The sequence below is a fragment of the Arvicanthis niloticus genome, chromosome 2, assembly GCF_011762505.2.
Source record: "Arvicanthis niloticus isolate mArvNil1 chromosome 2, mArvNil1.pat.X, whole genome shotgun sequence".
Lineage (NCBI taxonomy): Eukaryota > Metazoa > Chordata > Mammalia > Rodentia > Muridae > Arvicanthis > Arvicanthis niloticus.
The window spans coordinates 122,720,395-122,736,152 of NC_047659.1; the positions used below are offsets into that span (position 1 = coordinate 122,720,395).

General features: G+C 47.5%; 1 protein-coding gene across 2 annotated transcripts in view; it reads left to right on the forward strand.

Moving 5' to 3' along the window:
• Tm9sf4 (transmembrane 9 superfamily member 4) overlaps positions 1-7,950 on the forward strand; it is a 46,869-nt gene extending 38,919 nt beyond the window's left edge. For both annotated transcript variants that reach the window (XM_034494267.2, XM_076930007.1), the window contains exons 15-18: positions 401-464; positions 1,831-1,950; positions 2,628-2,717; positions 6,048-7,950. In XM_034494267.2, the coding sequence (XP_034350158.1) occupies positions 401-464; positions 1,831-1,950; positions 2,628-2,717; positions 6,048-6,197 (424 nt within the window). In that variant the 3' untranslated portion in view covers positions 6,198-7,950. The remainder of the gene's footprint in view (positions 1-400; positions 465-1,830; positions 1,951-2,627; positions 2,718-6,047) is intronic.
• Positions 7,951-15,758: the final 7,808 nt, after the last annotated feature.

A 15,758-nucleotide genomic window follows, 5' to 3' on the forward strand; every position in this document is an offset into this window, starting at 1 on the left:
GTGTCTGAATGTAGCTACCATGTACTCATATGCATAAACAAATCCTTGAAAAAAAAAAAAAAAAAGCTGGACAGTGGCAGTGCACACTTTTAATTCCAGTATTCAGGGGACAGAGACAGGGGGATCTCTGAGTTTGAAGCCAGCCAGTCTACAGAGCAAGTTCTAGAACTACACAGAGAAACCTTTGGTCCCTGGGCAGGTCTGTCCCTATTCTACGGGAGTTCCCATCTGTGAACTGAAGAGGGTTTTGGCCACCCTGCTCTTTTCCCAAGAAGATATAATGGATCACAAATGGCAAACCTTATAGCCATGTAGCATTCTCTGTCCTGATGCTTACGAGCCAGCATGGGTTCCTGATGGCCAGGCTCTCCACAACATTAACACTGCTTCTCTGCTGCAGCATCCTCATGGCTGGGATCCTGCCCTTTGGTGCCATGTTCATTGAGCTGTTCTTCATCTTCAGTGTGAGTACTGCTGACTCCTCTCCTTTCCACACACAGCCTTGCCACGCGAGCCTGGTCTCTTGCCTTCCGTTAGGCACTCTGCTTCTTGCTTCTGTGAGATTGCAGGAGCCCCTGCCTGCCAGGCAGTCGTAAGAGATCATCGAGACCTGCTGTGCATACGGGGCTGATGCATGGGAAGAGCTCAGCACATGGAAGCCCCCTCTGGCCTCTGAGTACCAGGCATGCATGTTGTGCAGACATACATACAGGCAAAACATTCATACGTACAAAATAATTTTTAAACTTTTTTTTTTTTTAAGAAAGGCAAAGGAGGTGGAGAGATGGCTCAGTGGTTAAGAGTACTGACTGCTCTTCCAAAGGTCCTGAGTTCAATTCCAAGCAACCACATGGTGCCTACAACCATTTGTGATAGGATCTGATGCTTTCTTCTGGTGTGTCTGAAGACAGCTGCAGTACTCACATACATTAAATAAATAAATAAATAAATCTTTAATTTTAAAAAAAAAAAAAAAAGGCAAGGAGCAGGCGTGGTGCAGCCTTCACTCCCAGCCATGGCACTGGGAGCAGAGAGAGGCGGCAGGACTTTAAGGCCAGTCTGATGACAAAGTTCCAAACAGCCAGGGTCACACAGAGAAACCCTGTCTTGAAAAGAGAAAAATCAAGGTAGTTGGCCAACACGGAACAAACTCACTCATATTTTTGTGGACTCTGTCTCATTTTGCTTTGTTTGGGCTTCTTTGATTTCTTTATTTTTAAGTGGTTTCTTTGTTTTCCTTGGGGTGTTTGTGAGATTCTTGGGTGTTTTGGGGTTTTTTTTATTTCTTTCTTTTTGGTTATTTGTTTTTGTTTTTCTTAAAAGAGAGACAAAAAGAACATAAAATTAGGTGGGTAGGCAGATGGGTGGGTGGAATGGGGAGGGGAAAAGATCAAAATACTTTATATGAAAAAATTTTTTCAATAAAAAGAGCATTTTTTCAAAAAAAGGTCAAGGGGGCTGGAGAGATGGTTTAGTGATTTAAGAACACTCACTGGCTATTCTTCTAGAGAACCTGAGTTCAATTCCCAGCATCCATGTGGCAGGTCACTACTGTCTGTAACTAGTCCCATGGGATCCAGTACCTTCTGGTGTGCAAGTGTACATTTAGGCAAAACACCCATATATATAAATAAATAAAACTTAACCCAAAAAAAAGGTCATGCAGGTCTGAAGGCTGCAGCATGCATGGGGCAAGCCACCCTCAGTGGGAGCAGCTGCTGTATTGATCTGGGTGAGAGTGGGAGCCCTGGTGGAGGTGTTCTGATGGATGCAGCTGCTGAGTGGGCACTGAGGTGAGCAGGCCCCTGAAGCCATCTCTGGTGCCCACAGGCAATCTGGGAGAACCAGTTCTATTACCTCTTCGGTTTCCTGTTCCTCGTTTTCATCATCCTAGTGGTGTCCTGTTCACAAATCAGCATCGTCATGGTATACTTCCAACTGTGTGCAGAGGTGAGGGGAGTGGGCCAGTAGGTGGGGGGTGGGGGAGAAGATAGGACAAATCCAACACTAACCATCTTCATGAGGCTTTGGGTAGGAGGTGGACATCCTATATGGAATGCTGCCTCAGGCTGTCTTGCTCCTCTGCCCAAGCCATTCTCCACTCTACCCTGGAGTTGATGATGCCCACCTCACAGCATGGCCATGATCTGTCAGTATCAGACCCACTCCAGGTAACTCCAGTTGGCAGGTACAGATTGTTGTCCTGCCTTCTCCGTAGGAATTAGCTATTACAGAGTGGATACAGGCCCAGGTAGGCAGTAGATAGGGCATGACCCAGGGCTGAAATCCAGCTCTTGCACTAGGAGAATAGTGTGAAGGTAACCTCAGTGACCCCCACCCATGGGATGTATATGCTCAAACAAACTTATTTATTAGTATTTTTTATTGATCTTTTTAAAAGTTAGATATGATTTATAAGCAGTAAATTTTACCCATTTTAATATGGAATTTTGTAGTTTTTAGAGATAAATCCAGATGTGGGACTGTCATCACAGTCAAGCTATAAAACATTCCATTATCCAAATGTGACCCTTGTTACCTAGAATCTTGAACCCCTCTGTTGGCCATGAGGTTTGTGGGACAATGCCCTGGATCCTACCGTGACCCTTCCTTCCTTTGCTTCGTAGGATTACCGCTGGTGGTGGAGGAATTTCCTTGTCTCAGGGGGATCTGCATTCTACGTCCTGGTTTATGCCATCTTTTATTTTGTTAACAAGGTACTACCTGCCCTGAGATCTCCTTACCCTCTCTGGGCCAGGTTGACTAGGGAGGAAGAGGCTGTTGATAGGATTGTGCTTTCACATCCAAAGTGGAGGTGACCAGAGCCATTTAGAAGTGTGTTGTGTGTTTGGGAACAAGCCTTTGGTCTGAGTAACAGCGAGAATGGTATGTTCAGAAACCTGTGAGATTCTTGGAACATAAAGGCAATATGGCCTGTAATCTCAGCACTGGGAGGCTGAGTCTGGAAGAGTTGAAGGGGAGGTATTTTTATAGGTAAGCAAGACCATTTCTGCTGTGACTAGTGTGGTGTGTGTACTGGAACCCCAGTTTGAGGTGGTGACATAATGAGGATAGACACAGGAAAGCTGTGATCACCACAGTCTACTGTCACTGGCAACCTGGAATCTCTGTGGGTTTATTACAGTTATAGCACAGGGAAAAGGACAGTAACATGAAAGTAAAAACAGTTGAAAGGAATAAATAGAGATAAAATCATGCTAGGGAACTGATTCCATATATAAGGTACTTCTGTGTTAGCTTGAGGACCTGAGTTTAATGCCCAAGACCCACATAAACTGAGAACAGCAGCGTGCATCTGTAGACCCTGCACTGAGAAGGTGGAGGCAGGTTCCCTAGTGTTGGGGGACAGCCTGTCTAGTGTGGTGAGTTCCAGGTTTTGAGAGGCCCTGTCTCAAAAATAATGTGGAAAATAATTGATGAAAAGATACCCAATGTTTATACCTCTGGCTTTCACACCCATGTGCACAAACATTTGGATGTACACACAAGTATACATACCCAAAGACAAAGGTAGACTATTCACTGTGTCTCTGGGGCCCCTTCTCTTCTTCACTCAAGTACTCCTTGCTTCTGCCCAGTGAAGACAGAATGAGGTAGGGCTAGACTTGTGTCTGGGGGCCTGCCTGCTGCAGGAGCTCACACGGGTTAAGCATGGGCTAGTAATCAACAGGAGTCTGGCCCTGGCTTAGCAACTGGGGCAAACCAGATGGGCCAGTTAGAGGAGTTTGGGGAGGCTTTGGTGAGAACCTCACCTCCAACATTGGAGATTTCACATGCTTTACTATCTCTGAAGCCCAAAAGGAAAACAGTCCTCTGCCTGCGGCCAGGGTGTGTTTGCAGAGTAAGAATTGTAGATTCAGTGGGTGAAACTTGGAATGCCCAAGTTTCCCCAAAATACTAGGTTGTAGAAATGGCTCCCAGATGGTCTGATGCAGTGCTCCACCCAGGAGCTTCTGCCATCGCAGCTGGTGAGCACTTCTGCCTCAGCTCAGCAGCCTGGTTCACAGGCCAGTAGGCTGCTCTTTAAAGAACAGTTTGTTGGAACACAGCTGTGCACACTCATTCACATGTCCTCTGGCTGCCTTCACACTGCAGTGACAGTCGAGTAGTTGTAAACCACAAAAACTAGAAAACTGGGGGAAGAATAAAAATCTTTGCCGTCCTTCAGACAAGGTTTGCTGGTCCAATAACAGGTCTTCCCACACACACTCCTGTTCTCTCACTGGACAGCTCCTGACTGAGCTCATGAAGCTCTCAGTTTCACACCTCAGCCTGCCCTGTGTACCTTACATCTCAGCTTTATTCCTAGACTCTTCCCATCTCAATACCGTATTTAAATCAGAACTTTTGTGACCATCAGGTAACCAAAACTCAACTGAAACTGACGGAGCAAAGAGAACCCTTCGGCTGATAGAGCTGCATGGTTTAGGAAGTGGAAGTCTTCAGACTCTGTTAGGTTCAGCATCTGAAGTCGTCAGAGCTCTGTGCCCACACCTTAGCTTTGTTGACCTTTTTCTAGCTTCTGTCTGTAGGTAGGATCTTTGCATAGAGTAGAAGGCAGTCACTGGCAGCCTTGGTGTCTCCACTTTTTTGTTTCCATAGCACTGAAACCTCAATGGTTTCTTCTGCCATTGCATATTGCTTCCAGAGAAGACTCTGCTGCGGACACAGGCCTCTCACTTTGCTTGCTGGGCCCCATAGGGTGCTGTGCTCTGATGGACCACTTGGGTTTTGTATTAGGAGTGGTGGTACCAACAAAACACTAGAGGAGGAGAATATTTGCCAAAACACCTGTCAGGCAGAGGGAAGCTGGGGCCAGTGCTGGGCAAACACAAGTTAGAGATCTCATAGCTCCTCGCCCTTCCTCTGCCAGCCTCATCCACCCTCTCTGTCGAAAAATCCAGCCGGCCTACTCCCAGGGTCTTTGATAAATGATGTCTTAGCTGACCTGAACTCAGGAAGGAACCCGTCAGCCCTTCCTTTTTGCTCATTCTCTTCCTGATTGGACTACTGTCTTGTTCCTTTGCCCTCCTACCTCCTTCACCCCATCCACGGTCATAAGAGATGTGCACATGAGAGATGGCAGGGCCATCTGAGGGGAGCCTACAACCACGGCCTCACACTCTAGGCTTAGAAGATCTCGGACAGGGACCTAGATTTCTTTCTTTGATTTTTTGTTTTGTTTTGTTTTTCTGGGCTTGTTGTATTTTGTGACTGTGTATCTGCCCAGGAGCCATAGTCCAGGCTCCTCTCAAAGCCAGTGACCTTGGCACATAATAAGGTGCAAGTGAGCTGTATTCTCCTCTACCACCAGACATCACACCACCAATCTCTTTCATGTCTACCTTCCTCACTAAAGAGGCCAGTATGCTCCAAGATGACAAGCATTGTGAGCTATTGGAGATGCTTCCAGCATCCTCAGGGACTAAGGACTGTAGACTGAGGCAAACTGATGATGGTACCATAGTCCTTAAGCTTGGAGCCTTGGGAGTCTCCACACACCTGCTCCTCCCTCTTGACTCTGATGCTGCTCCAGCCATCCAGGATTATTGTGGTGCTGTTATGAGACAGTGGACCAGGAAGTAGGGCAGCTGTGTCCATTTCTACCTGACTCCCAAGATTTCGAGGCCCAAGGCAATACTCTGGCCCTAGTTAGCCTTCCACCGTGAGCCCTTTCACCTTGCCAGGCAGGTGTCGATTTCACAAGATTGGGGTTGGGGAGCATACTTATCTGTTACTTATCTGCTGCTGTGATTATAAATACCATGACCAAAAGCAACTTGGGGAGAAAAGGGTTTTAAGGAAGTCAGGGCAGGAACTCTAACAGGGCAGGAAACAGGAAGTAGGAGCTGTGATCAAGAGGCCATGGAAGAAGGCCGTACAGCTGGGTCGCATGGAGGCATCTTCTCCGTTGAAGTTCCCTCCTTTCAGATGACTCTAGGTTGTATCAGATTGACATAAAACTAGCCAGCACAGCGCTGCCTGGTATTAACCATCCATCTCCCTTTTCTCTGCCTTCGCCCCAGCTGGACATCGTGGAGTTCATCCCTTCTCTCCTCTACTTTGGCTACACCACCCTCATGGTTCTGTCCTTCTGGCTGCTCACAGGGACCATTGGCTTCTATGCAGCCTACATGTTTGTCCGCAAGATCTATGCTGCTGTGAAGATAGACTGAGCGGGTGGACCTACGCTAGGCCCACTGGATCCTCGGACAGGAAGCCACCTTGCGTGGGGAACTGCAGGCACACAAAATAAAATGACTCCTGCTCATTTGGAATGTAACTCCGGCACAGTGTTCCTAGACCCCAGGCTGCATGGGGGCAGGAGGGCCTGTAGAGAACCCTTCCATTTCCTTCATCTCATCCAGTCTGTAGGGATACATTTTTTTTTCTGTGGTTGTTTTTCTTCAGCTAAGTGTCGCCTTCAGCAGGAGCTTTCTGACCTGTTAATTCAGGTTCTTTTTGGTTTGGTTCAGGGTTTTCAGTTGTTGCTGTTTGGTTTGGGTTTTTTTTTTTTTTTTTTTTTTTTTTTTTCAAAAAAAAAAAAAAAAAAAAAATGCAGATCCAGGATGGATAAATGTGGGGTTTTGGTCACTGTCCCCATCAGCTCCTCAGAGTTGTTGGTCACCCTACCATGAACTGGAAGAGGAAACACTGGGGCTGCAGTGAGGGCTCTAAGCCTCTCATTGCCCATCCTCTTTACTGATGCCACGACAACACAACTGCAGCCCAGATAGTAACCTCAGTGCCAACCAAGCCCTGCCAGCCCCTCCTCCCATTCTCTTCCCAGCCTGCCCTCTGCCACCCAAAACAAGGCTTCCAGACAGGCCTTTAGTCATCATTTTGACTGGGAACACTTGGTCACTACAAGGACATGTCCTGGTTCCCTGGGACAGCAGGATCCCCTCATCAAAGCAGCCAGAGCTGACCACCAAGGATGAAATGAGACCTCCAGTGACTGTTCTCGTGCCAAGAAGCCCTGGGCCAGGGCAAGTGTCTTCAAAGCCAAGTGCCCATGTGTGTATGGGAAGAGGTGGCTAAAGCCACTAGACTAGGGTGCTCACCCCTCAAGATTGATCCTCAGTCTTTCCCTCAGGGGCGCTGTTCTTTCTAAAGGGTAATGGTGGACCCCTTCCCTCACTTTCAGGTCTGGAGTCTTCAGATCTCTTCTTTGAGGTGGCCAGGGAGAGGAAGTCTCTCATGGCCCTTGGCCCCAGCATTTATTCTCAGTTCTTTTAGCCAGACCCACCCCCTCCTCCTCCCATGCAAGTTCTTTTGGGGACACCCAGAAAATTTCCCTGAGAAGGAAAATGGAAGGTAAGTTGGGTTGCTCCTTTCCCAGTTCCTAGGAATAGGCAAGAAGCCAGTCTCCCCAAGTTGGAAGAGGCTCATGTGCCTGGCCTAGCTCCTTCACCCTACCCTAGCCCCTGCAAACCTTGTGCAAGTCACAGAGTTTGTTCTTAAGGAGCAAGAGACCAAACCTACCTTGGGTGTAGGGGTCAGTAACAGCCACTCTCCCTTGCTCTAGGCCTTTGGGAACCTTCCAGGAGACAGCTCAGGATGCTGCTTATGCTAGGAACACACCCTACCCCTCGCTGCCCCCGCCTCCTGGGACCCCACCTCCATCATCAGTCCAATCAGTGCACCTCTCAATCTTGCCTCACAGTGACTTTGCAGCACTGAGCGGCATCCACCAAGAATCAGGCTGGAGAAATGGGAGCCCAGAGAGTGGAGAGTGATTGGGAGTTACTTGTTCATTCAAATCTTGCACCCACCCCCCCGGGTTCTCATTGTGGGGGAGGGGTGGGGAAAGGTTCAAACATTGTCAATTTTTCTGACTTTTTAAATCATCATCATTATTTTTAATTAAAACAAATGCCTGTATGCCTTTTTCTGGTCCAATTGTAAATAAAATGCCATTGTCCTGTTGTCTCGACTCACATACAAGGGTACGGAGATTGAAGGATGACCATTTCACCAGATGGGTCAAGTCACTGCTTTTGCAGCTCAGTTTCCCACCTGGGTTCTCTAGGATTCAGGCCTTTGCTATTCTGTGCCTGCTGCTGCTCAGCCCTCCATGTGGAGTCGCAAGCATTTGCTCCTCTGCATAAGTGGGAAGTAGCAAACAGGATGCACAGAAAAATAAAACCTAGTTTGAGGTTCTGAATTTGCTTCACTCTATGTCAAGTAGGATGCTTTCAAAGCGATAGAAATTCAGGGTCAAGCATCCCAGAACTTGGGAGGCAGTATTGGGTAGATCTCTGTTGAGTTGATGGCCACTTTGAGCTACATAGTAGGTCCCCTGGGGTAAGGTCCTGAGTAGATAGGATTGTTCATAAGGACACTGTAGGCTTTACTTAGGTCTGGCTGGATCCAGAGATGCAAATAGCATCCTTAAGACTCTCCCTTGAGTTTTTCTGGCCTCATTCTGTCTCATTTTTCAACTGTCTTCCTTATAAGGGAAGCAGGAAGGCCCAGCACAGATGTTCTAGGCTTACATTGTCCAATTTGGTATGCCCAGAAAAGAAGAAAGACAGTTTTCCTATGTCACTGTATTTGATAGTATGATTTCAGTATGGAAATCCAAAGAAAGATTTTGATTGGCTACCTTAAGACTTGTGTGTCTTATATATCTTGAAAGCCGTACTGGGGTTGAATGTTGCCACCACACCCGAGTGGCTGTCATTTCCCTTTGAATGATATGTTGAGAATTCCTTAGTCATCTGTCATCCACATGCCTTTTTGTCTTTTTTGTTTTATTTCAGATGACTCTGACTTCTGTAGACCAGGCTGCCCCCAAACTCACAGACATCCACCTGCCTCTGCTTCCCAAGTGCTGGAATTAAAGGTTTGCACCACCAGTGCCAGGTCACATGCCTTCTTGGGTTTGTTCAAATCTTCTGCCTTTTGGGGTGTGTGGGGGTCTGATTTTTAGGTGTTCACAATACAAGTCTTTTATCAGATAAGTGCTTTGCAATTTTTTTCTCTTAAGTCTGTGGCTTGAATTTTTTTTTCACATGTCTTGAAAAAGTTTCAATTCTTTTTCTTAAAATAAAGAAAATTAGCTGGGCAGTGGTGGTGCACACCTTTAATCCCAGCACTTGGGAGGCAGAGGCAGGTGGATTTCTGAGTTTGATGCCAGCCTGGTCTATAGAGTGAGTTCCAGGACAGCCAGGACTACACAGAGAAACCCTGTCTAAAAAAAAAAAAAAAAAAAAAAAAAAAAAACTTGACACCTTTTTAACCCATTCTGTGACCCCTAAGTCCTTTCCTGATAACATTACTGGTCCTTGCCAGATTAACCTGAAACACTTCTTCACCTGCCGTAACTTAGCTTCATCTTTCTCTACACTGTAAGGCAGCCTGCAAGACAGCAGGCTCACCCTCAGGCCCAGCCTGGTTCATGCTTTTCAGCAGGACAAGGGTCCATGTGCCCAGACAGGAGAATCCAGTCTCCACAGTGCTTAAGAATTGCCATAGCAGCCTCAGAGCTACAGTTCCAATCTATTAACATGGACACTGGGAGCCGCACACAGACCCTACCTGAAGCGAGCTTGAGCTGCCGCACTCTGAGCTCACTGCTTTACACTTGGATGTCTGCTTAGTTGGTCTGTTACCATTGCTTGTTCTTTGCCTTCCAGCCTTTAACAGAAGTCACTTGTTCTCTGGGTTTCTTTCTAGATTTCTATTCTGTTCAGCTCTGTTTGCTCTTAGGCTACTACTGTACTTGTTACAGCTTTTTATTTTCACATTTGTATACAAATTTCACACTCACACGTACAAACGACATGAGCAGTCTAGGAACCTGGGCAGCTGCAACACTAACTCTACAGTCAGTCTCATCCCAGATGCCCCAGTTCTAAATCAGCAAACCGAGAAAGTGCTCCCCTCAGTGAACCCACGTTGGGTTCACTGAGAGTCCATCTTGTTCCAGGCTAAGTCTGACAGGGAAAGGCTTTCTGGGGCTGGAAAGATGGCTCAGTGGATACATGCTTAGTGTACAAGCACGAAGGGCTAGTTTTGAATCCCCAGCGCCCATGGGAAGAACTGGCTATGGTCACACACACCTGCAGCCTGTGCTGTAGGAGGTAGAGACAGGATTTCTGGCTTACAGTCTGGCTCCAGACCCTGCCTCAAGGGAGTACAGCTGGGAGTGACAGTGCTGACATCCTTTGACCTCTGCATATGACTGAGCAAATGCTGTTCTTTTAACATGTTCTTTAGTTGCTTTAAAATTACACAGAACCTTACCAAGATGTGGTGACTACGGCGCTGGCCGCTGGACACCTACACTTAGGATTCAACAACAGGATGATCATTTCCAGAACCAAGCCTCCGCCCCAGGCCAAGGATTCAGTCCTACTGACTAGGATGCTAAGTGCACAGCATACACAACAAAGCCCTGATCCGAATCAAACCTCATGAGCCGGGCCAAAGAGTTGGCCATTGGTACCAGAAAGAATAAAAAAATGGCAGAAATACAGCTAGGACTTCTGAGGGTGTCGTGAGGTGCGGCAAAGCTGCTCTTTGGCAGCAGAGACACGGGAGTCTTCCAAAGACAAGGCTTATATGCAGCTTCTCCAGTTCCGGGGTGTCTAGTCGTAGGAGTTGATTGTTGCTCAACGATTCTTCTGCTCTCCTTGGAAAGCCTCTGGGTTTGCAGGCAGTTTTATGGGTTCCCTGTTTACTAGGCAGACCCGTGCAGTCCACCTATGTGGTAGATGAGAGACTAATGCTGTTCTACAGGCGTGGGGTTAACCACATGAGCGCTGGGCGGTCTTGCCAAAGTCCCCACTTGTCTCCTGCGTTCAGTTAGTGCAGTACACATGGCTACATTGCTGTGTTTGTGGCATCATGTGCATTGCGTCCTCTGTGTCATCAAGTGCAGCTTTGGCAGAGGATACCCAGGAAGTGGTCTGTTAAGACCAAATCAAGTTACTCTTCCTGTTACTATGATAAAGCAAATTAAGGGAGGAAGGGTTTATTCGGCATTACAGTTGGAGGAGATACATTCCATCAGGACGAAGTCATAGCAGCGTAAGGTGTCTGGTCACATGACGTCCATAGTCACGAAGCAGACAGTTATGAGTACTAGTCCTGGACTTCTTTTCCCCTTTTTAGTTTGGTGCAGGACCACAGCCCTTGAAACCACAACTTAAGTGGGTCTTCCAGCTTTAATTAACCTAATCTAGGCAATCCCTCACAGACATGCCCAGAGGCCAACCTAAATCCAGATAATCCCTCATACACTGTCTGGAAGCTTGTCTCTGCTGAGACTCCATCCTATCACTTTGACAATCAAAACCATCACAGGCCTCTAGGGCATTCTTCAATGGGAAGACTTTTCACACCTTCTCTTCCTGTTAAACTCACACCATCCTGTAGACAGTGGTTCTGACCATGTGTGTGCACGCAGGTGCTGAAGTGAACTGTTGGGCACAGTCTTGGAAGTGCCAGACACTGTGCACAGGGTGATGGTCCGCTGGGGACAGCTCACTCACTGAGTGCTGAGTCAGCTTCCTGACTGGCCACTACTGACACCACAGATTATAGCCAACAGAGACTTTGGAGAGCCCCACCACGCCCACTGTCTCTGAGGCCACTAAGACTCCTGCACTGCCGTTTAAAATATATGTATTAAACAAAAAACAAAAAAAAAAACAAACAAAACAAAAAACAAATAAAATATATGTATTTATTAAATAGGGGGGAGGGGATGGAAGGGGAAAGAGAGAGAGGAAAAAACATCATGACACGTGGAAATCAAAACACCTTTCAGGAGTCGGTCCTAGACTCCTGCCCTGTTGAGGCAGAGTCTCTCTTGTTTCTGTGCCTGTATAGCATATTCCAGACTAGCCAGTCCTTGAAGCTTCCAGGTGATCTCCCTGTCTCACTTACCCTGCTAGCTGACCTTTAGAGGATTACAGCTGTATGCCACTGCATCTGGCTTTGGGCTTTGTGGTTGTTGGTGGTTTGATTTGGTTGGTTGGGTGGGTTTTCCAGACAGGGTTTCTCTGTGTAGCCCTGGCTGTCCTGAAACTTGCTCTGTAGACCAGGCTGGCCTTGAACTCACAGAGATCCACCTGCCTCTGCCTCCCAAGTGCTGGGATTAAAGGTGTGCGCCACCACTGCCCGTTGTATATCCTGCTTTTTAAGTAACTCTTAAAAATTGCCTTTTGCAATATGAATTTTTTTTAGATTATTTATTTTATGTATGTGAGTACACTGTTGCTGTCTTCAGACACACCAGAAGAGGGCATCAGATCTCATTTCAGATGGTTGTGAGCCACCATGTGGTTGTTGAGAATTGAACTCAGGACACACACACACACACACACACACACACACACACACACACACACACACACGGTCTATTGTACACCTGTGGAAGTCCGGGAATAACTTCCAAGTCAGCACTTAGCTTCCACTCGGACGTGTATTCTGTGGCTTGAACTCAGGTCATTAGGCTTGGTGGCAAACGTGGTTGCCCACTGTGTCACTGTGCCAGCTCCTATTTTGTTTTTTTCTAGTAGCTTCAGGAGCCCAATAACCTGTTTCTCTCTTGACCAGAGACAAATCTCTGAAGCTGCCTTTTCTGCTGAAGAACACGGGAACTCAGAAGGACTGTGTGATGAACTGAGAGTCCCTTACCCAGCAGACAATCAGTTATTTCTTCTTAGCTGCTCTTGCAAGAGGGCCCTGGTGTCTGTTCCCAGCACCCACATGGTGGCTCACAACTGCCTGCAACTCTTATTCCAGGGAACCAACCCCCTCTTTTGATCTCTGTGTGCACAAGAATGCATGTAGTGCACATATGCATGTGTATGCAAACAAGACACATATATAAAATCTTTTTTTTTTTAAATTGGAGTGTAGCCCAATGGTGGTGGTGCCCCCCCCCCTTTTAAGATTTATTTATTTTATGTACTTAAGTGCACTATTGCCTTCTTCAGACTTCAGACACACCAGAAGAAGGCTTCAGATCCCATTACAGATGGTTATGAGCCACCATGTGGTTACTGGGAATTGAACTCAGGACGTCTGGAAGAGCAGTCAGTGCTCCTAACTGCTGAGCTATCTCTCCAGCCCCACATATAAAATATTTTAAAAGGAAAAAAAAAAAGCCCTACCCGTGTCCTTAATTTGGTAGTGACTTAAGGAGTGTTCTAGGAGTCAGTACCCTGTAGCCCTGAGGGCCACCACAGTGCATGTGCTCTCTGAAGGCTCCCAGGAAGGACTAGATTGTAGATACTGCTGATAGTCCCCGTGCTTGCTTGAACAACTTGCTGTGCCCTCTCCCCTCTCCCTTTTCCCCTCTGTCAGTAAGAGAGTCCAGAATGAGACCCACTTTTAGCCAGCAAATTACAGAAAAGCATGGTGGCTCTGGAAAGGGCTGTCTCCCTGTGGAACAGAATCATGGGAGTTGCCAGCATGTCCCAATGTGACCCTTGGAAGCTACTGCCTTGGCTCTGATTGGAGATAGAAACCAGCATGAAGGATGGCAGACAGGACAAGGTCCTAGTCCTTGAAGACATCAGTGAGCTGATAAACCAAACAGCCCACGCTTCTCTCGCCTGAGCAGTCTCCATACAAGTCAGTCAGACCTGTTGTCTACCTCCAGAAGCTTGGTCACTGAATCAGTCTCTTGGAAAGGCTGCAGGCGAGCCTTAAGACCTGCTTGTGACCCTTTAATATAGTTCCTCATGCTGTGTCAACCCCCAACCATAGTTATTTTCATTGCTACTTCATGACTGTGATTTTGCAACTGTTAGGAATCACAACGTAAATATCTGTATTTTCCAATGATCTCAGGTGACACTAGGGATTAAACCCACAGGTTGAGGACCACTACTCTAAAAAGACTTCTCTCTGCTGAAGAATTCCCAGTTTCTCCTTTGGGGCAGGAAATTGGCTGAGGGCTGTGAAAAAAGAGGTCACACAGTAGGGACCGGTGGAGGCAGGAATGGCCTCCCAGCTCATGCCAGTTCAACCACAGCTCGCCACCACCTCCCTAAGGGTCCCTCCTACACCCCACAGCTTCCTACTCCCACCCCATGGCTCCCCACCATTCCCAATGCTTCTGCACCCACACCCTACACCTGAGTCAGCTCCGCTGGGGCCATAGGTGGGGAATTCAGACCCCGGCTGCAATCAATAGTTCTGCTGCAGAGCAAGGGGCAAGCTTACATGGTACTTCCTTGAATTTTTTGTGCTGAAATTGTGTCCCTGAAGGAAAATATCAAAGTCCCCTGGGCTATAATCAAGGCGGGTGCCAATTATGAGCAATTGCCGTAGTTTAGGTGCAGATTTTTCTCAGATCGAAAGGAACTTGTCCCAAGTTTTATTTCTAGGCCCAAAGTACAGGGCAGATAACTGCGATGAAGTGATAAAAAACCAGGCTCACGTCTGTGCTTGAGTGAGCTTGAGCGAGCAGAAGCCCCTGCTCACTCTGGCCTCCTTCACATCCATGCTCGCAGCCATCTCTCCTGGAGGGGTTGGGAGTGGACCTTTATTGCTCCAGTTTCCAGGCTGCCTGGAAAGTTCCTGTCCCTCAAGAGACTTAAGCCCTGAAGTGCTTTCTGTGACTCCATGTCTTTGTCTATAGCCCCCTGGCCAGGGGGACCTGTTTGCCCTATGCCCACCTGGAGGCCCGTCTCTGTAGAATGACTGAGTTCCCAGCCATACCAAGCCTGATTCCAGGTGAGGGGAGACACTAGTGAAGAAGTCCCCAGACTCCCAGGGAAGCAGCTGTTTGATCATGTGCTGCTGTAGCCTGGAGGTGGTGGTGTACGTCTTTAATCCCAGCACTCGGGACGCCCCAGCAGGTGGATCTTTGTGACTTTGAGTCTACCAAGTAAGTTCTTCTTTGGTCTACCAAGTAAGTTCCACCCAGGACAGCCAGGCAGACAGAGAAACCCTGTTTCAAAAAAAAAAACTAAAAATAAAACAAGCAACAGACTAGCAAAGCAACAACCAAAAGTAACACGCAGCAGAGGCAGCGTAAGCTTCCCAACAAGATGCCAGCTGGTGTGGAAGGGGATGTGATATGGCAACTTCCAGAAAGGTTTCACTGAAGATGTGAAATGCCTGCTGTTTCAAACGTTACAAGTGTGCTGTTGTCTGGAGAAGGTTCCAAGCAGAGGGAACAGGAAGCAAGATCTCAAACCCCAGGCTTAAGACCAGCATTGCTGGAAGGCTTTCTGAAGGAGGGAGAACCAAGGCTAGTTCTTAAGGATCTTTCAGGCTAGGCCGGGCGGTGGTTGTGCATGCCTTTAATCCCAGCACTTGGGAGGCAGAGGCAGGTGGATTTCTGAGTTCAAGGCCAGCCTGGTCTACAGAGTGAGTTCCAGGACAGCCAGGGCTACACAGAGAAACCCTGTCTCGAAAAACAAACAAACAAACAAACAAAAAAAAAACCCAAAAAACAACAACAAAAAAAGGATCTTTCAGGCTGTGCAGGGCCAGTTTGCTTTTGTTGTGTAAGGGAGCCCAGGAGGGTTTGGAACAGAAGGACATGGGCTTAGAGAGCCACTGTGGCTACTGTAGCCATGTGAACTCCCAACACACAGTAGGTGTCCTCTAAGGGCAGGTGGCTATGAGCTGAGGGAAGAGACTGGAACAGAGAGGGTGTTAAGATGTCTGGGTAAATAAACACGCCAGAAGCATGAGTTCCTTCTGTGGGCAAGGCTCACGCTTCACAAGGGCAAGGCACACGGCTGAGCTGGTAGAGACCTCCG